The sequence below is a fragment of the Caretta caretta genome, chromosome 1 (assembly GCF_965140235.1).
Source record: "Caretta caretta isolate rCarCar2 chromosome 1, rCarCar1.hap1, whole genome shotgun sequence".
Classification (NCBI taxonomy): domain Eukaryota; kingdom Metazoa; phylum Chordata; order Testudines; family Cheloniidae; genus Caretta; species Caretta caretta.
In genome coordinates, this window is record NC_134206.1 from 225,739,393 (window position 1) to 225,766,629 (window position 27,237).

Genomic DNA, 27,237 nt, shown 5'->3' on the forward strand with positions numbered 1-27,237 from the left:
ATCATTGTTATTTGAATTGCCTTGTAGTAAACATAACTCATCCCCTCCTGGTGAGTTGCCTAACTAAGAGTCAAGGACAGAGTTTTCTCTAGCTTATAGCTATTGTACACAAAGTTTTGTTTTGTTTTCAAGTAACTGCTCTGTGGGTCAAATTCAAAGCTGATGTAAGTCGTAACTCCATTAGTTTCAATGACATGCCAACTGCTTATACCATCTCTGAATTTGGTCCTATATTTGCAGCAAAAGAAATTATAACACCAATTAATTTAATTTTCCCTCGTCTCGGACATGGTTGGAAATTTGCTTCGTTAGTTTGCGAGGCACTCCTGTTCCCATGGGTCTGCTGCATTGCTTGAACGGAGAGAAGGGGCTTGTCAGGGCTTTCTCTTTTTTAGCTCTATGTATCTATGGGCAGCAATATACAGCTTCGGCCAAATTCAGATCTGGCATAAGTGGGTGCAACTACACTAATTTCAAAGGAGTTGCACTTGCTTATATCAGGTTTTAATTATGCCCGACACATGTGCTGTCTGCAGTGCTACATGTACACGGATGAGTCCCCCACACCCCACCCCACCCAATCAGCCTGACTAGCATAGGAGGATAAAGAGTAAATGGTACCTGGATTCAATAAGATTTCAACTTCTCATCTGCCATGACACTTCCTCCCATGTCACCTCTCTGGGCCTCAGTTTCCCCACCTGTAGCATGGGAATGATGCTATTTACTCTCCTTAGTCAGGTGTTTTAAGATCCATGCATAAAAAGTGCTGTATAATACTTAGCTCTAAGTATTATTTTTATTCCAATTCCCCAACACCTTATATTAAGGGTCCATTTATAAATAGTTTATAAGGAGTTAATAAATGATTGATTGATGTTTTTAATAAATGGTTAGTCATTTGTTTCAGAGGCCAACAGATCAATAGATGTTTGTAACTATCTGTAATAATTTTTCATGCCTTTAATATGCCTATGATATTCATTAATTATTAATCTTTTATAAACCATTCATAAACGCACCCTTGATATAAAGTGTGAATGACTCAGGATTTCTTACTGACTCACCATAGTATCAGCCACCCCTTAGACATAGGGATTCTGCCTTAATCTGCCCTCTGCCCATCTGCAACAGCATTACAGAACTGGCTTTTCATTATCCATTTATGAGGATTTCTTAAATTAAACGCTAACAAAAAAAGAGAGAGGCTGTTATTGATGGGATACTCCTGGTGTGTCTTTTAGGCCTGGATCCACAAAGGTACTTGGGCACCTAAGACCTGTTTTTAGGCATCATGGCAATCCACAAAACCACCTGCTCAGCTGCCACCTAAATTCCTGCAACTGGACAATTTTGCTCTTCTATAAGACCTTCTCAGTCCACATTGCCTAAACCACATCTCTTCTGCTTTGGAACTACTGGACTAGTGACTAGCCTCTCCCTGAATTTAAGACTGCTTCATGTCATTTTCAATGATGCATTGGCAGGTGACTGGATCTAGACGACAAGTTTTTTCCACCTCTAAGTTCTACAAACTCACCTATCTTGTGCTTATTTTATCTTACCTATAAAACTTACTTATAACTTAGTTAACCTGGGATGAATCTTTAGACAAGTTTAAATCAAAGCTTAAAACTCATCTTTTGGCTTTGCTCTATAACCTAGGACAGCAGAGCTGTATAGGAGGAGGGCAGAAGATAGTTGTAACAGACACAAGCCCATACATTACAGGGTTACCTCTACATTATCTCAATACCAGTAAGAGATGACGAGAGGGGAGTGGAGCTTTTTTCTATATCTGTGTGATAACTGACTTTTAACTTGGCTATAAGAAAAAAGAGCACAGCCTGGTGCAGTTTTAGCCCAATGGGAAGATGATAACCCCAAGAAGGGCTAGTGGTGGCTCTATGGAAGGAACCTCCACCCTGCTATCGTAATCAACATCACAACAGTACAGCTGTGAGTGTTGTAGTAAACCAGTCCCAGCACGCCAAGAACCAGGCTCTTGGGTTCCTGTGAAACACTCGCATGCTTTGAATAAGCAACATGACTTTTTTGTTTAAATAAGGCTGGTAGATTTTTTTAAGTGTGTAATTATAGCCCACTGGTGTGTTACAGGGCTCACTCTGTGCCTAAGCTGCAGTATATAGGAATTGTTACAGCCACTAACTATGGTGCTTTAGCAGCTCATGTTTTAGGCTTTGGAGGTGCCTAGTTCAAACCCCAGCGTGATAGCAGCCATCACATAAACACCAAAGATACAATATATAAACAGATTAAGAGGAGTTCCAAAATCAATCAGGGGTTGTCTAGCAGAGTGTGTACCCAGCTAACTGTGCCCCCTGGGTTTCTCAGGCCCAGGACCTGGGGTAACCTTTCTAGTCCATCCTTCTCTCAGAGAGCATTGAAAACTGGCATGTAAGTCCACCCTGTCATCTGGTGTCAAGTCACCCATATGAGGCAGTTGCCTCATGCCCCCTGCTTGCAGGCTGCTGCCCCTGTATCCTGCTGTTGCTACTATTAGAGCTGGTCCCTGACAGAAACAGCCTGCTTTTCAGGGCCAGCTTCCCAGCCTTCCCTTCACAGACCGTTCCCTCCTTGTTGCTCACAGTCTCATAAGAACATAAGAATGGCCATACTGGGTCAGACCAAAGGTCCATCCAGCCCAGTATCCTGTCTACTGACAGTGGCCAATGGCAGGTGCCCCAGAGGGAGTGAACCTAGCAGGTAATGATCTAGTGATCTCTCTCCTGCCATCCATCTCCACCCTCTGACAAACAGAGGCTAGGGATACCATTCCTTAACCATCCCGGCTAATAGTCATTAATGGACTTAACCTCCACGAATTGATCCAGTTCTCTCTTAAACCCTGTTATAGTCCTAGCCTTCACAACCTCAGGCAAGAAGTTCCACAGGTTGACTGTGTGCTGAGTGAAGAAGAACTTCCTTTTATTTGTTTTAAACCTGCTATCCATTAATTTAATTTGGTGGCCCCTAGTTCTTATATTATGGGAACAAGTAAACTTTTCCTTATTCACTTTTTCCACACCACTCATGATTTTATATACCTCTATCATATCCCCCCTTAGGCTCCTCTTTTCCAAGCTGAAAAGTCCTAGCCTCTTTAATCTCTCCGCATATGGGACCTGTTCCAAACCCCTAATCATTTTAGTTGCCCTTTTCTGAACCTTTTCTAATGCCAGTATATCCTTTTTTGAGATGAGGGGACCACATGTGTATGCAGTATTCAAGATGTGGGCGTACCATGGATTTATATAAGGGCAATAAGATATTCTCCATCTTATTCTCTGTCCCTTTTTTAATGATTCCTAACATCCCGTTTACTTTTTTGACTGCCGCTGCACACTGCATGGACGTCTTCAGAGAACTATCCATGATGACTCTAAGAACTTTCTCCTGATCGGTGGGCAGCAATCGATCCAGCGGGCGTCGATTTATCACATCTAGTCTAGACGCGATAGATCAACTGCTGAGCCCTCTCCCGTCAACTCCAGTACTCCACCAGAACGAGGAGCGCAGGCAGAGTCGACGGGAAAGCATCAGCTGTCGACTTACCGCCGTGAAGACACCACGGTAAGTAGATCTACGTACGTCAGCTTCAACTATGTCATTCACTTTGCTGAAGTTGCATTTCTTAGATCAACCCTGTGCAGTAGTGTAGAGAAGCCCTCAGACAATACACCCAAGCCCTCCTGCCTGACAGTCATTTGATTTTCTAGTTCAACAGGCATCATGGAGCCCTCTACAGGACAGATTCTGAAATGGCTCCCTTTCCCTCCCAGAATGGACTATGGCCCAATCCAGCTCAGTCTGGGGAGGGTAACCAAGTAATGAGACATCAAGTTCCTAACACTATGAACTTGGGCCCAGATTAGGGTTACTACCATTACTTTGGCCCAATTATTCTATAATTATTACAGATTTGATTTAATCACAGAGGTCACGGTTTCTGTGACTTTAGCAGACCTCTGTGACTTTTCTGGCTTTTGCTGTCAGTGGTTGTGGCTGGGACAGGAGCCAGGGCTGTGCCTTCGCCCATGGCGGTGGGGCACGGGCTGTCAGTCCCCCTGCAGTGAGGCTTGGGCTGTCAGTCCCCGCCCTAGTTATTTTTAGTAAGAGCCACAGATAGGTCACAGGCACCAGTGAATTTTTGTTGTTCACAACCTGTCCATGACTTTTACTAAAAATAACCATGACAAAATCTTAACCTTAATAATTATTTATCTGCAGTGGAATAGCTTCAGCAGGAAAGACTGTGGGAGCTCCACACCAGAATTTCCCATGGCTCAGTAGTTAGAGCATTCTGCTGGGAGCTGGTGACCACTGTTCACAATTTATATAAGGGAAAGGGGGGAATGGAACCAGGATATTCTACATCCAGAGCAGGTGTGCTAAAAACAGGGTTAAAAGTTATAAGGCAGGCACTGCTGCTGCTTGAGGCCATTTTATGTGGAGTGAGGCAGGCACCTACTCAGCCTCACAAGAAAGGACTTAGGCACCAAAGCCACCGGACTCCAGGAGAAGTGTGCCTGGCTGTGGTCTCAAGCAGAGATACACCTCTCATGGGTTAACTTAGGCAAGGAGCCAACCAGCATGCTGGGTTTGTGGCTCACGCTCTAAGACACCTATTGCTCCCCTTTTATTCTCTAGGGCACTAACTCAGGATTTGTGGGTCCCACTGTTTTTGCAGTGATTTTCCATTGCAGTTAGGCATTGCAGTGCTTTAGTCCCTTCTGGTGTCTTTGGAAAGGGGAAGGAGGAGCAGGCCCCTAGAGTCCTCTGATCCACAAAACTCCAGAGAAATGCGAAAACCTGGCCAGCAACAGCACTTCACAAAACTCCTTGCTGCATCAGCCTCCACTGGCACAGCCAAACACTTAGTATCGTTTCCCATAGTTCATTGTAATGGATTTTCTTTCTTCACAGCACTATATAATAGGGATTGATTAGCACTGTCTCCTTTGCTACTGTAATACCAGGATTGTTCCCGACACAGGGTAATCATCTCTTCTTAAATAAGAAATATTTCCGTTTAGCTGAGAGGCTTCTATAACTACAAGATTCATGCAGAGTAACAATTAAAATGAAAGGTTTATGAGCTTAGGCCCAGATTTTTAGGCATTGTTCCACTCAGTTTTATTTTCAAAAGAAAGTTAGGCATATAGGTAGAGGCGGATTACTGTTTTATGGAGCCCTGGGCCAGAGCAAGTGTGGGCCCCTCCCCACCCCTTCTGCCTGCAGTTGTCCCTTGCCCCTCTCACCACCCGCCCAGCGCTCCTGCCGGGGAGCAGGGGAAGCCCCCGCACCCCAACCCCTCTCCCTGGCAAGAGTGCTGGGTGGGCAGAGCAGGTCGGGGGTAGATTAAAAAATTGTGGCATGTTTAATCTTGAGAAAAGATTGAGGGAAAGACCTGATAACAGTCTTCAAATATGTTAAAGGCTGTTATAAAGAGGACTGTGATGAATTGTTCTCCATGTCCACTGAAGGTAGGACAATCAGCTGAATCCACGGCATGGGAGATTTAGGTTAGATATTAGGAAAACCTTTCTAACTATAAGGCTAGTTAAGCACTGGAACCAAGGGAGGTTGTGGAATCCCCATCATTGGAGGTTTTTAAGAACAGGTTGGACAAACACCTGTCAGGGACGGTCTAGGTCAGGGTTTCTCAACCCATGATTCGGTACCCCAAATTGGGTCTCCAAAATGTTTCAAAGGGTCATATGGCAGCTCCTATGGCTCCTGTCCCATGGGGCTGGCTGGGTTCACCTCTCTGCTCCAGGCACTGCAACCTCTGGGGTCCCAGCACCACACAGGTTTGACCCAACCTTTGTGATGACAGGAGTCCAGATAAGCCAAATTTGAGTGAGCAGTACTGCAACCCCATGAGCTAGGTCACAACTCCACTCATGCAAATTTGGTCCAGTCAGGGGGGCAGGGCCAAATCTGAGCAGTGCTGCAACCCCAGAGGGTGCAATGCGCTGAGCAGAGAGCCAAGCCCAGCCAGCTCCACAGCACAAGAGCTGCAGGAGCCACCACTGTGGGTGAGTGCCAGAGGGGCAGGATCCAACTGAAACCACCCAGGGCAGGACTAACCGGGGCAGGGAGAGCAGGGCAGCCGCCCAGGGCACAAAGCCAAAAGGGCAGCTCAGGCCAGCCCCACGTGGCAGGGCTCAGGGAGGGAACACCATCTCCACCCACTGACTCACCTCAGTGGGCCATCCAGCCTGTCTGGGTTGGGGGGCGGGAACAATAAAAATATATTGTGGGGGGGGGGGATGTGACCCCACATGCTCCCCCTGCCCCCACACATCATCTCTGGTAGGGGATGCACATATGCTTGCTCACCCCAGGTGCTAAAATGCCTAGTTACAGCTCTGCCCCAGGGCCTCCACCCCCAGATTATTTACTGGGTCGCGACAGGCCATAAACATTTACAAATGGGTCCTGAGCCCAAAAAGATTGAGAACCACTGCTCTAGGTATACTTGGTTCTACTTCAGCGCAGGGGGCTGGACTAGATGACCTCTCAAGGTCCCTTCCCTTTCTATGGTCCTATGATAAATTCAAGTACCTGAGAGGATGTACATTTTTGAAATAAAGCAGACTATCACAGTTTCCATAACTCTCAAGTGTAGTGAGCACACTGCAAGAGATTTATTATCACTTGTGAAGTCCTAACGTTACCTCCAATTCCACACAAATTTGATGTCTCCTCACTTTTATTGTTGAAAATTGTTTAAATCACAAATAATCATGTAGCTGAGGTGACAGACTCATTTACACCAAAGGAATAGTTCCCACAGCATTTGAAAGTGTCCTGCATGATTCATTTCTTTGTGGCCTTCCTATTTGGTCCTTGTCACATGTTCTGCCCCACATTTGGGCCTTGGTAGGCAGTGGCAGATTATCCAATGGGCCAACGGGGCCCGTGCCCAGGGGGCCCTGGCCAATTGGGGGGGCCCCAGCAGAAATCCACAGCAGAACAGCGGAAGCCCGGAGCCCTGGCAGAAGCCACGGGATGGATAGGGGTAGCCCCAGCATCCTGACCCGGGACCTGGAAGAAGCCTCAGTGTCCCGACCCTGGCAGAAGTGCCGAGTGAAACAAGGCAGGTGGGTAAAGCCCCCGTGCCCCCACCCATCCCCAGCAGAAGTGCGGGGTGGGCGAGGCTGGAGAAGCCCGAGCACCCCAACCCTGGTCCCCCACAGAAGTGCAGGGCAGTGGGGGAATTCCCAGCACCCAGACCCCACCACAGCCCTAGGACTGGAGGAGCTCTTATTCCCTGCTGTGGCCTCAGGGGTGGAGGAACTCTCACTTCCTGCTGTGGCCCTCGGACTGTGGCAGGGGGACAGAGCTTCTCTGGTCTTGGAGACGGAGGGGGCAGAAAAGAGCAAATTAATTGTGGGCTGCAGTGTGGGGGGGGAGTGGAATTATTATTGGAATTATTATGTGGGGGGAGGGGAGGGGCCACGGGGGAAGGGGCAGAATGGGGTGGGGCTCTGGGCTGGGCCACAGGTGGAAAGGGAGGAACAGGAGTGGGGCCACAGGCAGAAGGGGTGGCCCAGGACCCCAGGAAACCTTAATCCACCTCTGTTGGTAGGTTGAGAGGTAAGGTTTTGTCTACAGTGTAAAATAAAGGTGTCACTCACAATGGTGGTTAGCAATGGTTTTAGCTGAAGTTGCTGAATGCAGCACAGGACAAACCTTCAGCCGCATTTCATTTAATGCTGATAAACCCTGCTCCAACAAGATAAATGAATGACATCAATTGGTAGTAAATGATTGTCTAGTGGTTCATTTCCTGTTTATGATCTGAACATTTTTTTATAAGTGAGGTTTTTCCTTTTCAAGATAATGGATTTTTTACTCAGAGGAAGACGCACAAGTTTTATCTTTCCAATGTTAAAAATTGATTCAATTAATCTAGCAGTATTTAATTAAAATATGTTGGGGGAATTAGGTTTTCTTTTGTGAGAACCTTGAAAGACAGCAAGGAATATAGTTTCTTGATCAGATATCCCTTTCACTGATCCAGGGAGAATCCATTTTGATTTGGCTGAGTTGCAACGGCTTAAAAGATATACTTTGTGCACTGGCTTTTGTGGTATGACATACAGTAAAAGCTCAGAGTAATGAACACCAGAGTTACAAACTGACCAGTCAACCACACACCTCATTTGGAACCAGAAGTACACAATCAGGCAGCAGAGACCAAAAATAAAAATAAAAAATTAAAATAAATTTTAAAAAGGCAAATACTGTACAGCCCTGTACTGTCTTAAATGTAAACTACTAACAAACTAAAGAGAGTTTTTAAAAAATTAACAAGATAAGGAAACTTTCTCTGCTTGTTTCATTTAAATTAACAGACTAAAAGCAGCATTTTTCTTCTGCAGTAAAGTGTCAAAGCTATATTCAGTCAATGTTCAGTTGTAAACTTTTGAACGACCAACCATAATGTTTTGTTCAAAGCTACAAACATTTCAGAGTTACGAACAGCCTCCGTTCCTGAGGTGTTTGTAACTCTGAGGTTCTACTATACTAATGATCCCCCACTGTTCCATTAGTATGGCTGGGTAAGAAAGCTGGGTGACCTCCCAGCTGGCAAACACAGCAGCAGTGATGTAAACAAAGCAAGGTCACAAAAGATCAAAACACACCTATTAGGACATAACAGTTCATCTTCCTAAAGCACTGACTTAAAGATGAAAGCTTCTCTATCCTATTATAAAGCCTCCCATCTATCTCATCCCCCAGGTCTGATTTTATATAATTTCCAGAATGGGTAACTCTGTTACCATGGCACCTTCACTGGATTTCCTCCAGTGCCCCATGACAAACAGAAAGCGCTCTATATTTTTCATGGATATCTTAAATTAAACACAGGGGGCATAACATTCCATATGGAAAGGGGCAATAAGGAAAGAAACAATAAAAAAATGGAAAGTCAGTTTAAAGTAACATGTAGTCATCAAAAGAATGATGACATCATTTATGTTGGGAAATGCTATCAACCAGTCGCAGGCAGTCACAGAGGGCCCTCACTATCTTGCAGGATAGCCCTCCAAACGTAAGCAGGGTCCCAATTCTGCAAACACGTATGCACATACAAGCCCTCACATTTTGCAGCATCAAAGCCCCTTTAAGGAGATTTTTATGGACACGAGTCACACTTGCGATTTTAGCTTATACACTATGTAGGGCCAGATCCTTAGCTGATGTAAATCAGCATACCAATATACACCAGCTGAGAATGGGTCAAAGTATCTGGGGAAAAGAACTGTGTATGATATGAATGAAAGAGATTGGAACAATTAAGCCAAAACCTTCTATATTTATATCCCAGTTCAACTGAAAAATGCAACTAGCTACAGCATGAATGTAAGGGTTCTAAGGTGAATTGGTTAGAAGTGTACATGAGAATCCAAACACTGACACAACGCAAATACTGGGTATTAACTATTACTATTTTAAGAAACAGCTTCTTCTGTAAAGATATTTAAGGTATGTCTTTAAAGTGCAATTTTAAGAAATAAAAAGATCTTTCCTTTTGCTCAGCATTTTATTTTATAATAAATATACAATGCTCTATGGGGGGAGGGGGAATCACCCCATATACCAGCATTATATTTCTGTAAATTGAAAGAAAAATCCATGGTGGTTTCCTATTTTAAAATAGCAGAAGCTCTAATGCAACTCACCTGTTAATTTCACATTCACAGAAGATGAATATTTATACTCAGTCATGAGTATGGTTGTCTTCCATTATCTATACATCTTTGATTTGGTCAAACTGGATCCAAAACATAGATTTTGTAACAAATCTTTTAATGGATTTTTTTAAAATTCAGATGGTAACAGTTTAAACTCCTTAAAATTCAATGCCAACAATGCAAACTACGCAGCATTGTGTCAGTGAATGAGAACATGAAATGAAATTGAATAGAAAAAGCATGAAACTAACAAGGATGTTTTCATTGTTCAAGCTAATAGAAAAAAATTAAACAGGAAACTAACAAAAGTGAACAGTAAATTAGAATTTTAATTTTTTTCTGCACATAGATTAGATGACTAAAACTACCAGAGTGAGTTTTACAGTCTGAAGTGTTGATTAACACAGGTAAGGATATTTTTATGATTATTTTTTTTAAAATAGGAGGCTAGATCACTCTCTCCCAAAAAGAATCTCTCTGGATGGGCAGGGGAGGAGCAGGCAGGCAGAGAGGCTGAAAACTGAGGTTAACATTGCAGTAACATCTTAAGCTTTTTAAGGGGGGAGGTGGAAGGAGAGAAAAGGAAGAGTGGAGGTGGGGAGATGCAGAGCTTGCAAGGAACCAGACTTCTAAACAGGTTCTTTCAGACAGAAATATGGTCCCTAGCCTGTACTCCAGCCTGTCACCTTCTCTGGCAGCCTTATTTCTGCCCGAGCCATGCTGTTCTTGGCAGGGTCCTCCTGTGGTTGAAAGGTAGCAGCCATAAAAGGAATCGATGGATCTTGGGGTTGTATTAACTACCTATTGGCATGGATAGCGGGTATAGTAGGCCCGAAGCCCCCCACCCCACGTCCCACTCTTCCTCCGGCCCCACCCACACTACTCCTCTTCCCACCCTCCCTCAGCCTCTCCCTCAAAGCTGGCAGGGCTTAGAGAGGGCAGGCTGAGGTGGCTGGGGCTGGAGGGCCGGGACTTGGGGCAGCTGGTGCTCAGGCCAGCCATCAGGCCAGGGCTCCTCTAGTCACGGTGGGGGGGCTTGGGGCTTTGGCAGGAAAGAGATGTGGAATGGGAGGGGGCCTCATGCAGAAGGAGCAGGGTCAGGGGCTAGCCTCCCCAAACAGCAGGTTCACGCATCACCCATGCCTACTGGATCTCCATAACTGACTGAGCGCAACAGGCTTGATCCCCAGCATTTCAGTGAGGAGCCTCAGAAAGGGTCATCCATGGAGTCCCAGGGAAAGATAGCATGTGTCGAAGAAAAGATGCCATAGGGCAGGAGCACCCTCCATGCTTTCAGGGGCTATGGAAATTCAAGAGGGATAATCCTGTGTATAATTTGCAGCCTAGCAGAACCCCTTTATAATAAAAGAGACAAAGATATTTGAAGTAAAGTATACGCCACATAATATGAGGGTGGGTGGGGGAAGAAAATCCGGTCTTACAATGTATATTTTCTATATACTAGTTAGTGATGGTGTTTCAGATTGCAGTTTGTGACAGCAAGGTTCTGCCTCTCTGACAACGGCAAAGGTGTTAATTAGTTCTTTACCTTTTGGTTTGTACAACTTATTTCATGCAACCAGCGTGATGCAGAGAAAAACTGGGATGAATTCACCATTCATCACTCTGCATACAAACTTTTTTTCATTAGTATGTTTACAAAACTGTCACTGTGCTCATTCAGTAAGAGGAGTGAACGTCAGAGGGATTAGACAAACCACTTATCTCCTCCTCCTGCTGCCACTCAGCTCTTTGTTATTTGTCCAGGTGGGTAGGAAACTTCAGATCCATTACAATACCACTCCTGTAGTGGCTAAGAGAATGATTGTGTTCGTTTTAATCAATGACAACATTAATTGGCATACTTTAAACAAACACAAAAGGATGGAAGTCCAAAAACCTTGTTTATTCACTACTATTAAAAGGCTAATTACTATTTTATTTCAAGACATGACAGATCAGACCCAAAGAACAACCTGTGTGAAATGAAGGAAGTGATAAAGATATTACAGTGCAGAGATGTATTTTGGAAAGCACAAACAACTCCAAAACCTCACAATTTGAGAAAAAAATACTCGTCTTAGGAATATTAGCTTGTCCCAGATGTGTACCACCCATTTCCACCCTTTTCTGTTTTAAAGTATCTGGAAATTATTCTGATTTCAAACCAAATTAATATTGTAATTTTGTTTACTGGGATGAAGTTATTCTTGGTTTACACTGAGGCACAGTGTAGCCTAGTAGATAGAGCACTGGACCCTCCCCTGGAATATAACCTTGTGGCAGTTATCACCAGGTGGTGCTGTTACACAGAATCTTACAAGATCATCTTCCAGCGTGCGAGTAAATGTTCAGTTTTGGGAAGATATATTAGTTTTGTTATGCAAGGTTCTGGCTAGAGGGAGCTGTGTGAGCAGCCTGAGCATTCTCTCTCTCTCTGCCTTTGGCTCTACTTGAAGTCAATATTTGAAGCAGAGTTGCTCCCTGGAAACTGGGCCATGGTTTTGGCTGAAATTCCTGAAAAAGGGGATCGTTCTTCATGCTGTTTGTGACCATCACTGCTCCAGGACTGGAGTATATATGTATATAAAACATGTTATACTTAAGGCTTATCTACACAGACACACTCAGGAGACCTGAGTTCTATTCCTGGATCTTCCACCAGCCTGCTGGGTAACACTGGGCAAGTTACTTTCCCAACTGTGCCTCACTTGCCTCTCTCTGTAAAATGGGTTGATACTGCCCTCCTTTGTAAAGTGTTTTGAGACGTATGGATGTAAAGCACTATGCAAGAGCTAAGTATTGTTTATATTATTGCTGATGAGGCAGGTGAATTAGGCCCTTTGGACCAAATACTCTTCTCACACAAGTGCATTTTCCTTTGGCTTCAACAGGAGTTTTACTGATATAAATCAGAGCAAAATTTGGGCTTCTGTCTTAGGGCACATCTTCACTAGCACTGCTAAGCGTCACTAGTGTAGTCACGGCAGAGCACTGGGAGAGAGCTCTCCCAGTGCTCTAAAAAAAAAAAAAAACACCCACCTCTGTGAGGGGTGTAGCAACCAGTCTGGGGCACTGTCTACACTAGCATGTTACAGTGCTGAAAACTGCTGCGCTCAGGGGTGTGTTTTTTCACACCCCATGAGCGAGAAAGTTGTAGCGCTGTAAAGTGTCAGTGTAGACAAGGCCTTAGTAACACTTTTCACTACTGACAAAGCTTGAAGTGGGCAACACAGGAGTTTAAGGAACACATAAACCAAATCCCTGAATGCTAAAAAAAGACCCACAAATTTGCAAGAGACAGAAATGTTTAAAGTGTGCCCAGCAAATTTCAAACACTAATAATGCTTTTAACTGCTGTACATTGTTGTTATAGGCTAGTGGTGTTATATCTTCCTCAAAGCGTAGTCAGTAAGCCAAGTGTTTTCAAGTAACACCAGAGAACTGACATTCAGAGAGACATGACAACTTCTGATGGAAGCTAAGATCAGGCCTACTCAGTCAAAGGGGCAAGGAGTGTCATAGCCGGGGAAGAAGTGCTACAGAAGGGCTCTTGGTGGGGGGGCAGAGATAAGGCACATGGGGCATTTCCAAGTACTGCCTAACAAACAAAAAAAAGAACAAAATGAAAACCAATCCAGCAACACAGACATACACAGGAGGATTTATATGTGGAGAAAAAGGTCAGAGAGAAGCATTCTCACAGCAGGTATTAGGAACATTCCATAGCTTTTCCCATCAAACTAGATGGCAAAGCTATAGGACACCAATGGTAAACCCCACCACAGAATGTGTAGCATTGCTGTGGCCAGCACCATGTATTTTTAAAATTAAATTATTTGCCAGCTTCCAGGGAAGGAGGACTGAACAGAGAAACCATCATCCACAGCAAGAAGATCTTCGCATTTACTTCAAACATGCTGGTTCATTGAAACATACACTTTGCAATCCACTTATAGCCTCCTGTCCCAGAATGGAATCTTACTTTATCATCAGAGCACCAGTTAGCTCCACTGTTGCTAACGGTTGGTCAGCATTTTCCACCCTCACTTTGTTATATCGCCCACTCAAAGACAACATGGCATATACATAAGCTTGGAAGGATTTGATTTTTATTGGTCAATGTCCATAAATGTCAATTTTACCATACACAAACATATGAAAAAAATATTTCCATTGATAACTGAAATTTACAGATAAGCCAAGTAAGTTCTCAAGCAGCATTTTCTTATCAGGGTTTGATATAAGGATATTTATTTTGTATTATTTCAACATATGATGTTGTCAATTTGTTTTAATGGCTATAAAGCTTTAACTTTTTGAATCTCTGTCTACTCTTAATTGTCTTCTCCCCGCCCCCATTTTCTGACCCACCCCCATAATTTCCTGCAATTGTCAATATTTAAATCAAAAACATGCTAAAAATCCATAATTTTGTGCACCTGTAAAAAAAAATCACTAAACTAGGAAAAAAACGCTTACAAATAAACATCAATATTATTTTAAAAAATAATCAAATTCTGCCAAGCCTATGTATGCAAGAACTATGGCTTGAAGCCATCGTTAACTGTGTCAGTGTAATTAATTAAAGTCAGTCTTGAGTTAAAGGGGAAGATAAGACCAAGTGGGTCTACTCCTTCATTCTACGCAGGAAAAGCTTCCATTGACTAGGGATCAGACCCACTGTAAGTTCAGTGACTTCAAAAGTAACTGAAAACCAGCGTTTCTTTTTTTAAAAATGAGGTGTTGCTGCAATTCATGAGTAAAGAAACAAAGCTCTTAATATTTCAATTTAAACGAGGCAAGATAGAGAACAGCAATGCAAATGACAGTATCACGAATACATATTAACAACTTCTGCAAGAATGGTTAAAGGAAGCTGTTCCAATGTATGCCACACATGCATACGACAAAAACAAATTTAACTTGATCTTGGTCTACTGATACAATATCAGGAGCGTGAGGACTCATATCTTCCTGCAAATTAAAAAGCACCCTCCCCTCAAGTAACCACCATAAAAAGTAATAAACAAATTCAATTCTACAAAAAGCAAACACCAAGAGAACATTACATAGTATTAACAAGAGGGAAATTTAGCGTTAAGGCTAAAATTTTGTCTTCCCCCTCCCTACAGAAGGGGTACCAATATCAGATGATCTTACATGTCACATATGCTACAATACTTAATCATGCATTGATTAAAGTCGAATTTCAGCCTTACCTCTGAATTTCTATACATTTGTGGGCTACTGTCCAACTCTTTATTATGATATTAACACTGATTTTGTGGTGTAACAATTAAAAAGATCACACAGAACAGATAGCAAACAGAACTCTGAAGCAAAATTATTTCCATTCTTTCATGGGATGCCAAGCAGGATTGGATTCACCGCTGACTTCCATATCAGCTGAACAACTTTCACCCTGAAAAAGAAAAATCAATCATAATCACAAGGACTCTTCTACACATAGTCATGGTTTCAGCTGTTAAGAAAAAGAAAAGCCTTTTGAAATCTAATACATTTTAATAACTACGTGTAGGTTATAAAGTTCTTTTAAAAAGCACTTTATGAAATCCAGATTCCTTGGTGAATGTTTATTATCCAATTATGAAAGCAAACCATGACTGATGGGTCTTAAAAATATATAATTAGGCAAAATGTTCTCTGTGAAGTGACAGATATACAAAACCCATCCCCTCACATTTTTCATGATTTCATACATTAAATAAATACCTGGGATGAAAAAGGGAAAGATTTACAGTGGTTATTTTCTTACGGTTATCTAAGAATTCCTTGGACCTGATTCACACTGCTTTACTCCAACTGTATACCCGTGTAATTCCATTAGAATCACTTGAGTTCATTAGCATACTTGTTCCTCCCTGTTTGCTGATAAAAAACATGTAAGCCACATTGTCATGATCCTGATTGATCTGCCCCGATAAGGGGTAGGAACCGAAGGCAGGCATTCCTGACTGCTCTGAATTCCAACAGGCTGACATGGAAACTGGTTTCTCAGGCCATTCAGGTATGCTCCCCAATAGTGATGCATCCGTTCACAATTATTGTTGGACCAGGGCAACGAAAGGGATGTCTCCACAAATCAAATCAAACACTGAGTTGATTTTTCAGCCAATCTAAGGAATTCTTCAACTGGAGGGGAACCATGACCTGTTTGACCAGGCTGTGTCAGGTTGATGAATAGGTCCTCCTGAGCCAGCCCTAGAAGCAGCAAAGGCATAATCTTGCATGCTCAGTCACAAAGGTGCAATCAGCCATATGATATAGGAGCTGTAAACAGTTCCTTATTGTACAGGGGCTTCCTTGAATTGTTCCAACCATCCAGATCAGACACAGTTATGAGCCTGTCTGTGGTAAGGTAAGCCCTGGCTGCCGACAAATCCAAGTACTCCCCTCTGAATTGTATTCTCTGTACAGGTTCTAATATGGATTTTTTTATATCTATATATAAAATATATATATATTTAGCTGCAGACCCAACTCCTGGAAGAGAGAAAGGGCCATCTGGGTACAAGTCAGTACTGCTTCATAAGGTCAGCCCCTGAGTAGCCAATTGTTCAAATATAGGAAGACTAAAATAGTTTCTCACCAAAGGTAAGCAGTTACTGTGGCTAGAATCTTTGAGAACAGGGAAGTACTCAGTATCAAAAATTATCCTGGCCCATGGTAAAATGCTGTTATTTCCTGTGGGGCGTAGGGAGTGTATCACTATATGGAAATAAGTGACCTGTAGGTCGAGGGCCAAAAACCAATCTCCAGCCTCTAGATAAGGAATTATAGCTGCCAGAGTCACTATCCTAAACTTCTGAGACTTTACGAATTTGTTCAGTGGTCTCAGATCCAAGATCCAGCTCCACCCTATGTCTTTCTATGGCAAGAAGAAATACTTGGAGTAAAACCCTTTCCCCATGTGAGGGGATGGACTGGCTTTATTGCTCCTAAATTTAGAAGAAGATAGTGCACTTCTTGTCTCAGTATAGTCTTGTGAGACGGGTGCCTGAAGGACATGGACTAGTTGGGGGGAGGGACAAAATAAATGATATAGTCTGATGTTATGACCTCAGACCCACTTCTCTGTTGTAATTACCACCAAGCCAGATGGAAATGGGAAAGGTGGTCTACAAAGGTGGGGAAGTGGGTAAGTGGTTGCCCCTCGTGAACTAGAGGTGAGGGAGAAATCAAACTTTCGACTGACCCATCAAAATTGCTGTTTCAATAATGACTGGGTACTCACTGAAGGAGAGGAAGTAGCTCTCTCTCTCTCTCTGGAATTTTTGTCTTTTCCTAGCAAGTTCAGTGGTACTGCAAAATCCTGAGAACTGGGTATGACAATCTTTCGGCAGTTTGGGATGTACTAAATCTGCTTTTGTTCGCAGCAGTGTATATATATCCAAAAATCTTAATGTGGCCCTGGAGTCCTTTAGTGTATGCAGGGATTCATCCATGATCTCCAAGAAGAGCTTCCAACCATCAAACAAGAGGTCCTCAGCACTGTTTTGAACCTCCTTCAGGAACCCAGAGAGCTGGAGGTATGACACCATGAGCATAATAACCACTGTGGAGATGGATCTGGCAGCAGTGTCCGCGGCATCAACGGACTCTTGAAGAGAGGTTCTGGCTAACAACTGACCTTCTGCAATGATGGCCTGAAAATGTTCTCTATGCTCCTGCGGAAGATGTTCAATGAAAGCAGCAAATTTATTACAGTCCATGAAGTTGTACTTGGCCATGATCACCTGATTGTTTGTGATCCAAAATTAGAGGGTCACAGATAAGTAGAACTTTCTGCCAAAAAGGTCTCACCTCTTTTGGTCTTTGTCATAAGCGGCAGACCTGGAGTAATGCTGTTTTCCCCACTCATTTACACCACCCACCACCAGGGAATTAGGTGGGAAAACACAAATCTGAGCCACTGGGAAGAACAGACTATTTCTTATCCGCCCATTTACAAGTTGGTAGGATGGCGGCAGAAGTTTGCCACACAGTCTTTGCTGGATCCAGGAGTGCTTCATTAATGGGTAGCATAACCCAGGTGGATGTTGCCTGTTGTAGAATGTCCAGCTGCTTGTGCTGCGAGTCCTAGATCTATTCTTGAGCTATAAGAAGGGAGTCAGCCACCTTCTTCACAAGGTCCTGGAACTGGAGAAAACTGTCAGCCATAGACGGTTGCAGAGGCATGACTACCTTGTCTGGAGACAAGAATGAAATGGGAGTTTGAAGAGCAGCCTCCTTAACCACCCTAGCCTCCTGTTCCTCAAATGTTTCCTCATACTGGAAGGTTGGTTGGGGGAGGACTGTGCAGCTCTACCACCTTGATTCCCCAGAGCCAAAGGTCTGGCAAACTGCTGCCAATATGCAGCCCAAGAGTCCCAGTATAGCCATTGGGGAGGTTCCTTGCTACTGGTTCCTGGCATTACCTTTGAGCAAGGAATTGGCACGGAAGAGGCAAGCTGAACTGGAAGCTAAGACTGGGGAGAAACTGGCATAGAAACCAGAATATAGAGGTGCAGGACCAGTTGGTGGCATATAAAGGAGGCAGTACATGGCAAGTGGGATTGGGAGGCAGTTGGCCCACTGGTGGGGGTAGGAGTGTAGACATGGTTCAGTTATGGGAAGGGAGAGAAAAAACTGCAGCAAACGGGGGTGGTGAAAGTTCTGAATGAAAGAAAAATACTTGTCTTTATAAGCTCAGTATACAAAAAGTGTGCACATATGCATGCACCTGCACAGTATTATAGGGGCTGCTGCTAACAGCCCCTTTATTTAGACAGCCTAAAATGCTTCATTAGAAAGAATTCTTACTACCTTTTCTTTAGGAAGTTCTCACAACTCCATTGTTTGCAGCAGGCCTTGGATATTCAGCAGGGGAAATTCCTTCACGCTTATGAAGTGCCTTTTCTTTGGCCCATGAAATTCCATTTAACTTTTGCTAAGGTATAATTTGTTAAAAGTTGCTGTTTCCCTTCTCTTGCTTGCATTCTACAGAACAGGTCAAATGTTTAAAATTTCATCATAGGGGAAAAACATCATCTGCTCTGAAACGTATCAATTTCTCTTGAAAATTATCACCCATCTTTGAAGCTACTACAACTGCATGTGTTGTACTTGTTTACGTAAATATCGCAAAGTCTTTATACATCCCACTAAACCCTTTGTCTCAATGCTACAATTGATCATTTGTGTATGAGAACACATCCTTATGCTTCTGCCTACCACCATGGCACTCCTACACGAAGAAAGACTCAGTTCCTATTTTGTTATCACAAGCATGATACTTACAGGGATTGTTACTGTGTGTTTCTGTCTTCCCAGTCTTGGCAAGTTTGGTTGAGTTCTGCTGTGCTTTGCTTTGCTCCTCCCCAGTTAGCAGGGCTTTTATTTCAGAGGGGATTTTCCCTTGGTCCATTGCCATGCACCACTGTTTGTACTGAAATATGCAAACACGTTAAGTACTAGTAAACTGGCAAGATCACATTAGCAGACAAAACAGAGCTGTAATCTTTACCTTCCGGTGTCTTCATTTAAGGTTTGAATGTACTAGGCTGGAGCCTTTTACATGATTGCTGATGAGTCAAGCACGTGTTCATGATTACACAACTGGCCTGAGCAAATCTTGCTTCAGTTAATAAAACTACTACTGGTGGCAGTGCTACATACTACAATACAGTAATTATTAAACTGCAAGGAACACTGTATGCATTTGCTGGCATGTCAATAGCCAGAATACTCTTCCAGCTCACCACCTTTTAAAGCAACGATTTCACATGAATCTAATGCTGGTGGATACTCAGGAGTTCTTTTCTGGTACTCTGCACGCCAGAATTATGGGAAGCTTCCCTTCCTTTCAGCCACATCATAACTGATTAAAACTTCCTCATGAACAGGCTACAAAACATACAAACTTTTTTTGGTTCTCAGGGACAGAGGGATGGGAAAGTAGAGGTTACCAACCTAACCTCTGCTGATTAAACTATGAATAAAAGCTACCAATCAAAGAAGAGAAAGTAAAGGATTGTTGTTGGACTATCCACTGATTCTTAAACAAAGTTGATTATTTTGGGTAGCTCAGAACACAGCCTACTAAAGACTAAATTTCCAACCAAAGCCTCCATGTTTCAAGCTCACTTTTGCCCACCAACTAACTGTGCCTGCAAAAGTGTGCATACACCCATTTCGTGCACACAATGAGAACCAGACAGCTGAGCAGCCAAGTACACAATCTACACATGCAAATACAATTTTGTGCATGGAGAGTCAGCCACATGCACAAAAGCAAAGGCTGGCTGAACATGTCTACAAACTACAGATGACTCTACATATCAATATTTCACTATGCCCCTTCCCAGCCCTTGAAATCAGACACTTTCCGAGATATAAGAAATAAGATTTTAAGATGACAAAATTTATGCACAGCAGTCACCTTGCTTACCTATATCTAGTACAAATATGACTAATCTTGTAAACTGCTTCTTATACCAGGATCATATTCAACATGTAAACCAAGCAAGCACTTAACATATTTGTTCTTGTGATTTTTACATTTCATGACCTAATCATGCTCTCATTTAAGTCAATAACAAAACTCTCAATGACTTCAATGAGAGCAGGATCTAGCCCAAACCCAGGTTTAGGTTAGAAGAAAATTCCTTACCATTTCCAGCTCTTCTCTAAGTGCACAGATTGCTCTCTCTCTGCTTGATACCAGCTCTTCCAGATACTGGTATCTCAGCTTCTTTCTCGCTCTGCATTCTCTTGCACTCTGACGACTTCTCTCAAGTTTTGCCTTCAAATCTATTTTGGCTGGTTTACGACCTCGTTTGCCTGGTTTCTTTACTTTGCCTCCGACCACCTATAAGATGACAGTAAATTAAACTTCCATTCAGCTTGGGGGAATAAGCATGAACTTCCTCCTGTTGTGCTGGATTTGCATAGCAAGAGGGGAGCCTACTGCCGGTAAATTTACCATGAAGGAATAAAAGTGGTGTATGAAAATCAAAACAGCAATATTCTATCAAATTCTCTGATGCCTCAAGTGTAGTACTTCACTATTTTAGTTGATACTGGATAACAGAGGAAGAAGAGTTTACTTTTTATTTTCGGGGGCTGATGAAAGTAGTTAAACAGCAGCAGCAGTAACAAGGACTTCTTAATGTGAAGCACTGCTCAGGCAGCTGTACTGTGCGCTATATGACCTGGAGAACCATTTTGCAGAAGCACAAAAAGATCAATCAACTCACCAGCCAAGTATGAGGGCCTGTATCAACTGCCATTATGAACCATGACATGCAGTGAGGAATCCTGTCCACTAGGAATATTACAGAGCCCCAAAGTCAGAATGGAGTTTAGCATCTTAAATAGGAGTTTATGATTATATAATAATCCTAAAACTATTGTTTTAATAAAATTACAAGATTGATTTCCAAATCAGATACAAATCATGGCTGCAGCTGAGCTTTGTAGGGTTTCATGCAGACATAAGTCTTAAAAAAAAAAAAAAAAAAAAATCTATTCATCAATATGAGATAGAGCCGCCACTTGTTTCCAAAATACATTTTACAAAAGGAGTCTCAATCTATATACACAGACCTTTGCTTCTTAAGGTCAGCTCTGCAAAGTTTCACTCGCCCATGACAGATTTTTGTTTTTTCGATAGATGACAAAAGTATCATCTTCATAGAGACAGGAAGGTAAAGTAGACTGTCTGTGTTGGTAAGCTTTCACGATTTTCCAAAGCAGATCTTAAATGCTTTATTGATACACAGAACAGCAATATTGTAAAAGTTAATAAATTAAGAAATATTTCATGTTGCAGTTTCTCTATAATCTTGACTCCTCTCTCTCCCCCCCCCCTTAGGCTTTTACGAGTCCATCTAACCATATATATATATTCTATAGATCTTCATCAAAAAGACAATAGTGTTATGATTTAAACCAAAAAACCATTGCCTCACTATAGCTATAACATTACATATAGCAACTTGAAATAATTGTATAGAACTACAGCATATTCCTATTTTACAACTGTATACTGTAGCATCTTCCATCTCAAAATATATACACTTATGCTCATGGAGCAGGCATTGTCTTTTTGTTATGTGTTTGTACAATATCTATTATGGGGAGTTGGGAAATAAAGTGTTATGGCAATAAATAAAAAATAGTAATAATGCGGTACCACCAAAGTGCAGCCACCTCGGTGACACAGATTAGCTATGCAACAGTGAGAAGTAGTAAATGTTGGCCATGGATACCAGAACAAAGCTCTATTCTTTCGAAGAGGGCCAAGTGATGTTCTTGCAAAACAGACAGAACGCCTCAGATGTTAAAGTTTCATACCTGAAAGCACACACACACACACAGCAAATTATGTGACACGTTCTATTTATGTGCAACAGAAGAATGAAGGGCCAAGTTGACCCTGATGGGATTTGAAACCACAGTTCCAGGGAGTCTGTTCTAACCCCAGTCCATCCCACGCGCATCCTCTTAGTCCTGAGTCATTTCCAAAGGAATCTATGACAGATTTTAGTTAACTGGTAATTTGGTTACGTTTCCATTCCCAATTTCTATTCCATTCCACTCCCTCTCCTGTCCCAATACTGCTACCTCCACAGGAATTGAATGTATACTCCATGTGAAGTACCCAGCTACCATTACTGAATTAGGAGAATCTACTTTAAAATGTACTACATTTCAAATACAGCAGTGTGTAGAAAGGAATAATTTTTCTACCATTTACTCCTCAATTCCCCTCCCGACATATTTTGCTTCTAATGCAGAACGTGGCACCTAGATTTCTTTCAAACCCAATACCGGTGCTATTACATGGAGCTGCCTTGCAAATGTTTTGCTAGGCATGCAGCCCACGCTACCAACCAAAAAGAAACTCTCACTGTAGGGTGATTAGAATCCTTCAGTTTGATGAGCAGAGCATTGGGACTTTCCTCTACACCCAATACCTTCATGGATCCCTGGTTTGATTTTCCCAGATTTCAAAAACCTGTGATGAATACACCAGTTAGTACTGCACCTTTACCTTGCGATTCAGATGTAGCAATTTATGCACGCACTGTATTTTTCTTATAGGCAAGTGTTCAAATGTTCAAGTGTTACAGCAGGTTTTTATTGCATAACACAAACATTGTAGAACAAGTGATATCTGTGATTATCAAAGCAAGTTTGTTTTGTAGCATCACACAGTAAAAACAATTTATCACTAAGTGAACTCTTTCTAGAATAAAAAGTGGATTGGACAACAGAACTCATTCTTTATGTAGTGAAATGATTCAGCAATCACTTGGCAGCCTAATCCTATCCCCTCATATATTGCCTTTTCTAATTTATTCAGAAGTGGCTGCCTGCCCTGGGCAAACAGGGAAACACAGCGTACTTCATGAACTTCTATTGATTTTGAAACAAATATGATGAAGTCATAAGATCAGAAGAAAATTCAAATCCTTTGTCAAGTTTGAGCTGCAGAATGTTATTTTAACTGTTAAGTTCCCTGCACCCTTCCCACGACAGAAGACTCCAAAGCATGTTATTTAAGATTTCCTATTTTAAATTCAAATAAAAAATGCCAATGGAACAAAATTCATTCTCACATTCCTCCATTGATCTCACTAGGCTATACCTGTGGTAAATTTAACCCAAAGCAAAAAAAAGTTTTCTTAGCACCTTGTCAGACACAGTTATAATAATTGGCTGGTTTCCATGCAAACTAAATGTTTTGCTTCACTGCAATAACTAAGGCTTGGTTGCTTATTCCAATATGGGTTACTTGTATAATGCTTTATATGTTTGAAGTGCGACAGGAGTTATATATTATATTAAAATAAATAAATAAGAAGGGCCCCAGGCACTCAGAGTACATGGTCTTTTTTACCTATCATCCAAAACACGATCATGGGACTGGAACATTAATATTCCCAAAGGAGATTCCAGAGTTTCTGGATATTACATTATCCCAGAGATCACATCTTAATGATCTAAGCATCAGGTTTGAAACACTTAAGACTCTATGGAACCAGAAGAGAGATTTGCCTTTGTGTTCTTAAGCAAAAGCTTACCTCTTACACTGTTGTGCAATGTGTTTAGTTGGCTGCTGCCATATTTCCCAGGAGTGGCTACATTAAATTTCTGTGACACTGTACATACACAGTTTATGAAGCAGTTAGATTATCCTTTCACCTTGACAGACCTCTACTCATGCTACACAACACTTTTTATATTTTGGTACACTATTTGCCCTCCCTTCCAAGTTCTCTGATCACTTAAGTTGCCCTGTACATAGGGCTCTATCCACAGATGGGAGGGCAGCAGGCTCTGTCTTTAAGGTCACTACTCTCCTATGAGTTAGCCGCCACAATTGTGGTCATTTAAATTTGAAGCATCCTCCCCTCTGATTTGAGATGGATATCAACAATTCCATAATATTCTAATCTCCACACAGCTCAGGAAGAGTCTCAAGGTTTCAACCACAGGTTCTCACATGATTCTGCTCCACTTTGCACATAACCAGGTGATTTAATACAGTCCTGCTACCACAACAGGTATTTTTCTTGGGAACACGGGACTTTTTGTTCTTTACTGTAAATTTGAGCAACATGGCTAGAAAAAAATCTTGGTTAAATCCTTTGTATTACTGTCTCTTCCTTTACTTCCAGTTATGTTTGCTTAGTTGGTTGCTATGTTGATATGACAGCAGAGAATGACATAAGACAGTACTGCAAGCTGAATCCAGACATGGATGACAGAAAAAAAAATAACTCCCGAACTCCCTTTCTATTTGCTCTGAGTTAATATAGTATCAGGAGTTATTAGCATTCAGCAACTGTCTTTTTAAACAGTCGTGTGATCAAGAGCCAAAAGAGAAAGATCACCATTAGTAATCATAATAATGACATTATTTGTTGTAGCCGTGTTAGTTACTGGATAGTAGAGAGACATAAGGTGGGTGAGGTAATATCTTCTTTTGGATTAACTTCTGTTGGTGATAGACAAGCTTCCGAGCTTGCACAGAGCTGAAGAAGAAGCTCTGTAACTCTCTCACCAACAGAAGTTGGCCCAATAAAAGATATTACCTCACCCACCTTATCAGTTTGTCAGAAATCCAAAAGAGTTTATGTTTCAGTTAATTTTTTTTTTTTTTGCAGATTTCAGCAACCAAGGAAAAATGTCTTCTCCCCTTTCTAATACCATATTGAGATCTTCATATCACTCTTGCTCATGAGAGGTATCTGAGTTCAGGGCATAGCTACTTGGCTTGGGAGGGATATGAAGACAGCAATCAGCTTTCTGAGAGGAGGAAAAAGGGCAAAAGACCAATGGGAAGAGACCTGGCAGAAACCCAAAGCAGCTATGCTAGATTCCAGAGGGAGCCATGTACAGAATCAGATTCCTCACTGGAAAGACAGATCAACAGGACATGCAGAATATGAGCACTGGTGGGGAAACTAAGGGCTGAAGCACATTGATAGGGTAATGTGGGAAAGCTCGCACTGCTGCTGCATCAGCATATACTGGACCAGGGTGATGTTTTGGGAATCTCTCAAACTAGTTAGAGGTTCTGTTGCCACCTGCTCTGTAATCTTGGGTGCCTTAATGCTATGCTGCAATGACTCAGAGCCCTGACATCAATAGCCACCCCACAAGCATAAAGGTCTCACCCTGGATTCCATCAGACTAATTACTCCTTCCAGGTTGACACCAACAACCCTTTCAGTTCTGAGTCTCCTCAAATCTGTCCACCCCAAGTTCTTAACTACCAGGCACTTGGACTTTTCCCCTCTGGCTCATCACCCCTGAAGACATAAAACCAACCCCCCCAACACTAGCTTTGCGTTGGCACATACATTCCACAGTTTGCACACCACGGACCTGCTTGGGTAAAAAATAAACAAAAGGTTTATTTAATAGAAAAAAGGTCACAGATTCAAAGATAAAATAGGAAAAGCAAACATACACAAGTTACACAGAAAATAAACAAAGATACAACCTCAGGCTTTACACTTTCAAATTATATCAACTCCCTTTTCTAACACAAGTTACCTATTGCCTCTGAACAGTTTCCCAGTGTTTCATGGACAGCACCTGTCAAGTGACAGTCCCTCAGTTTCTGGAGGCTGTTCAGTTCAAACCCCTTCCATTTTTAAAGGTTTGCAGTTTTGTTCACTATAGATATTCAAAGTGGGGGAAAACTCCTCCCATTCTTAGTTTTCCAAGACTGGGGTTTTCTTTTCTGTTTCAAATTGTTTCAATGTTTTCCCATTAACTTTAATGGCCCATAATTTGTCCTTTCCTGGATTGTACAATCCTAGATAGTCAAAGCTACTCTCCTCTGATTGGGGAGGCGGCCCCTCCCTGCCTGGCTGCTCACCATCCTACTGTGAGGTGGAGCTGAATGCTACACCACAAATTATGAGCACAATTTTATATATACACAAATACCTAAATTCATAACCAGTCTGTACACATATCTCATAATGATCATCAAGTTCAGAACACTACAAACGTTCATAAAAGACCTTATTTTACAGTTTTATAGCACAACAACATTGTATTACTCCGAGGGCATTCTGCACCAAAAAATTAAAAATTCTGCACACAATATTTTAAAATGCTTCAAGTTTTGTCAATAAATAAATGCGAGGCAGTGGGGAGCACAGGCCACTGGCTGCATGAAGGTGGGAGATCACCCTGCAGCACTCCCACCCCACACCTCCTGGACAAGGACTCAGCACAAGGCCTGGGCCTGCCCCAGAAGCAGCCTCGGGCCCTGCAACTCTGCACCAGGTGTGGGGCAGGCAGGCTCAACCAGACAGGATCCGAGTATTGAGGGATCCAGGTGTGAGGTGAAACGATTCTGTGTGGAACAATCTGTGCAGGCCACTCAGCGTGGGGGTCTAGGTATGGGGGGATCTGGATGCACAGAGGCTCGTTTTGGGAGGGGGCAGGTGTTTCCCAGGTTCTGGGACCATGGGACTCTGCAGGGGCTTCCAGGTGAAGGTGGTTTGGGCTCAGTGGAGTGGTGTGGGGGACTCAGCAGGGGGGTCTGGGAGCTGGGGGAGTGGGGCTTGGTGGGGTGGGGGTCTGGGTGCAGCTAGTTGGGGGTCTGGATGTGGGGGCTCATCAGGGTGGGGACTTCAGTGCAGGGAGCTCAGTGGGGGGTGGTCTGGGTGCAGGGGTGGGGGTCTGGAAGCAGGGCGGTATGGGTGCAGGGGGCTCCAGATGCAGGGGTTGAGGTTCAGTGGGATGCGGTTCGGGTATGGAGGGCAGGGGGGTTGTGGGTTTATGGGGTGAGGCTTGGCAGGGGTGCCTGAGTATGGGACGTCCAGATGCATGGGGTTAGGTGGATGCGGGAGCGGCTCCTCGTACAGTGACACCTCCCCCCATAGCTGAGGAGCGATGGGGGCAGGAAGCAGGGGAGGACGACGAGCTTCCTGCATCTGGGGGAGGTTTCTGGGAGGTGGGTCTGACACAG

The 27,237-nt window shown here is 42.8% G+C and overlaps 1 protein-coding gene and 1 long non-coding RNA gene across 2 annotated transcripts in view; one reads left to right on the forward strand and one right to left on the reverse strand.

Annotated features, from left to right (window-relative positions):
• The first annotated feature begins 3,509 nt into the window (after positions 1–3,509).
• Positions 3,510–25,916, forward strand: LOC142069541 (uncharacterized). The gene is made up of 3 exons (XR_012665425.1): positions 3,510–3,594; positions 10,081–10,138; positions 24,911–25,916. It is a non-coding gene; the product is annotated as an uncharacterized LOC142069541 (long non-coding RNA).
• The window catches only part of CREBL2 (cAMP responsive element binding protein like 2), a 33,042-nt gene continuing 19,626 nt past the window's right edge, over positions 13,822–27,237 (reverse strand). The window contains exons 2-4 of the mRNA XM_048824403.2: positions 20,407–20,604; positions 19,035–19,182; positions 13,822–15,156 (exon numbers count right to left, since the gene is read on the reverse strand). Of these exons, the coding sequence (XP_048680360.1) occupies positions 15,152–15,156; positions 19,035–19,182; positions 20,407–20,604 (351 nt within the window). The 3' untranslated portion in view covers positions 13,822–15,151. The remainder of the gene's footprint in view (positions 15,157–19,034; positions 19,183–20,406; positions 20,605–27,237) is intronic.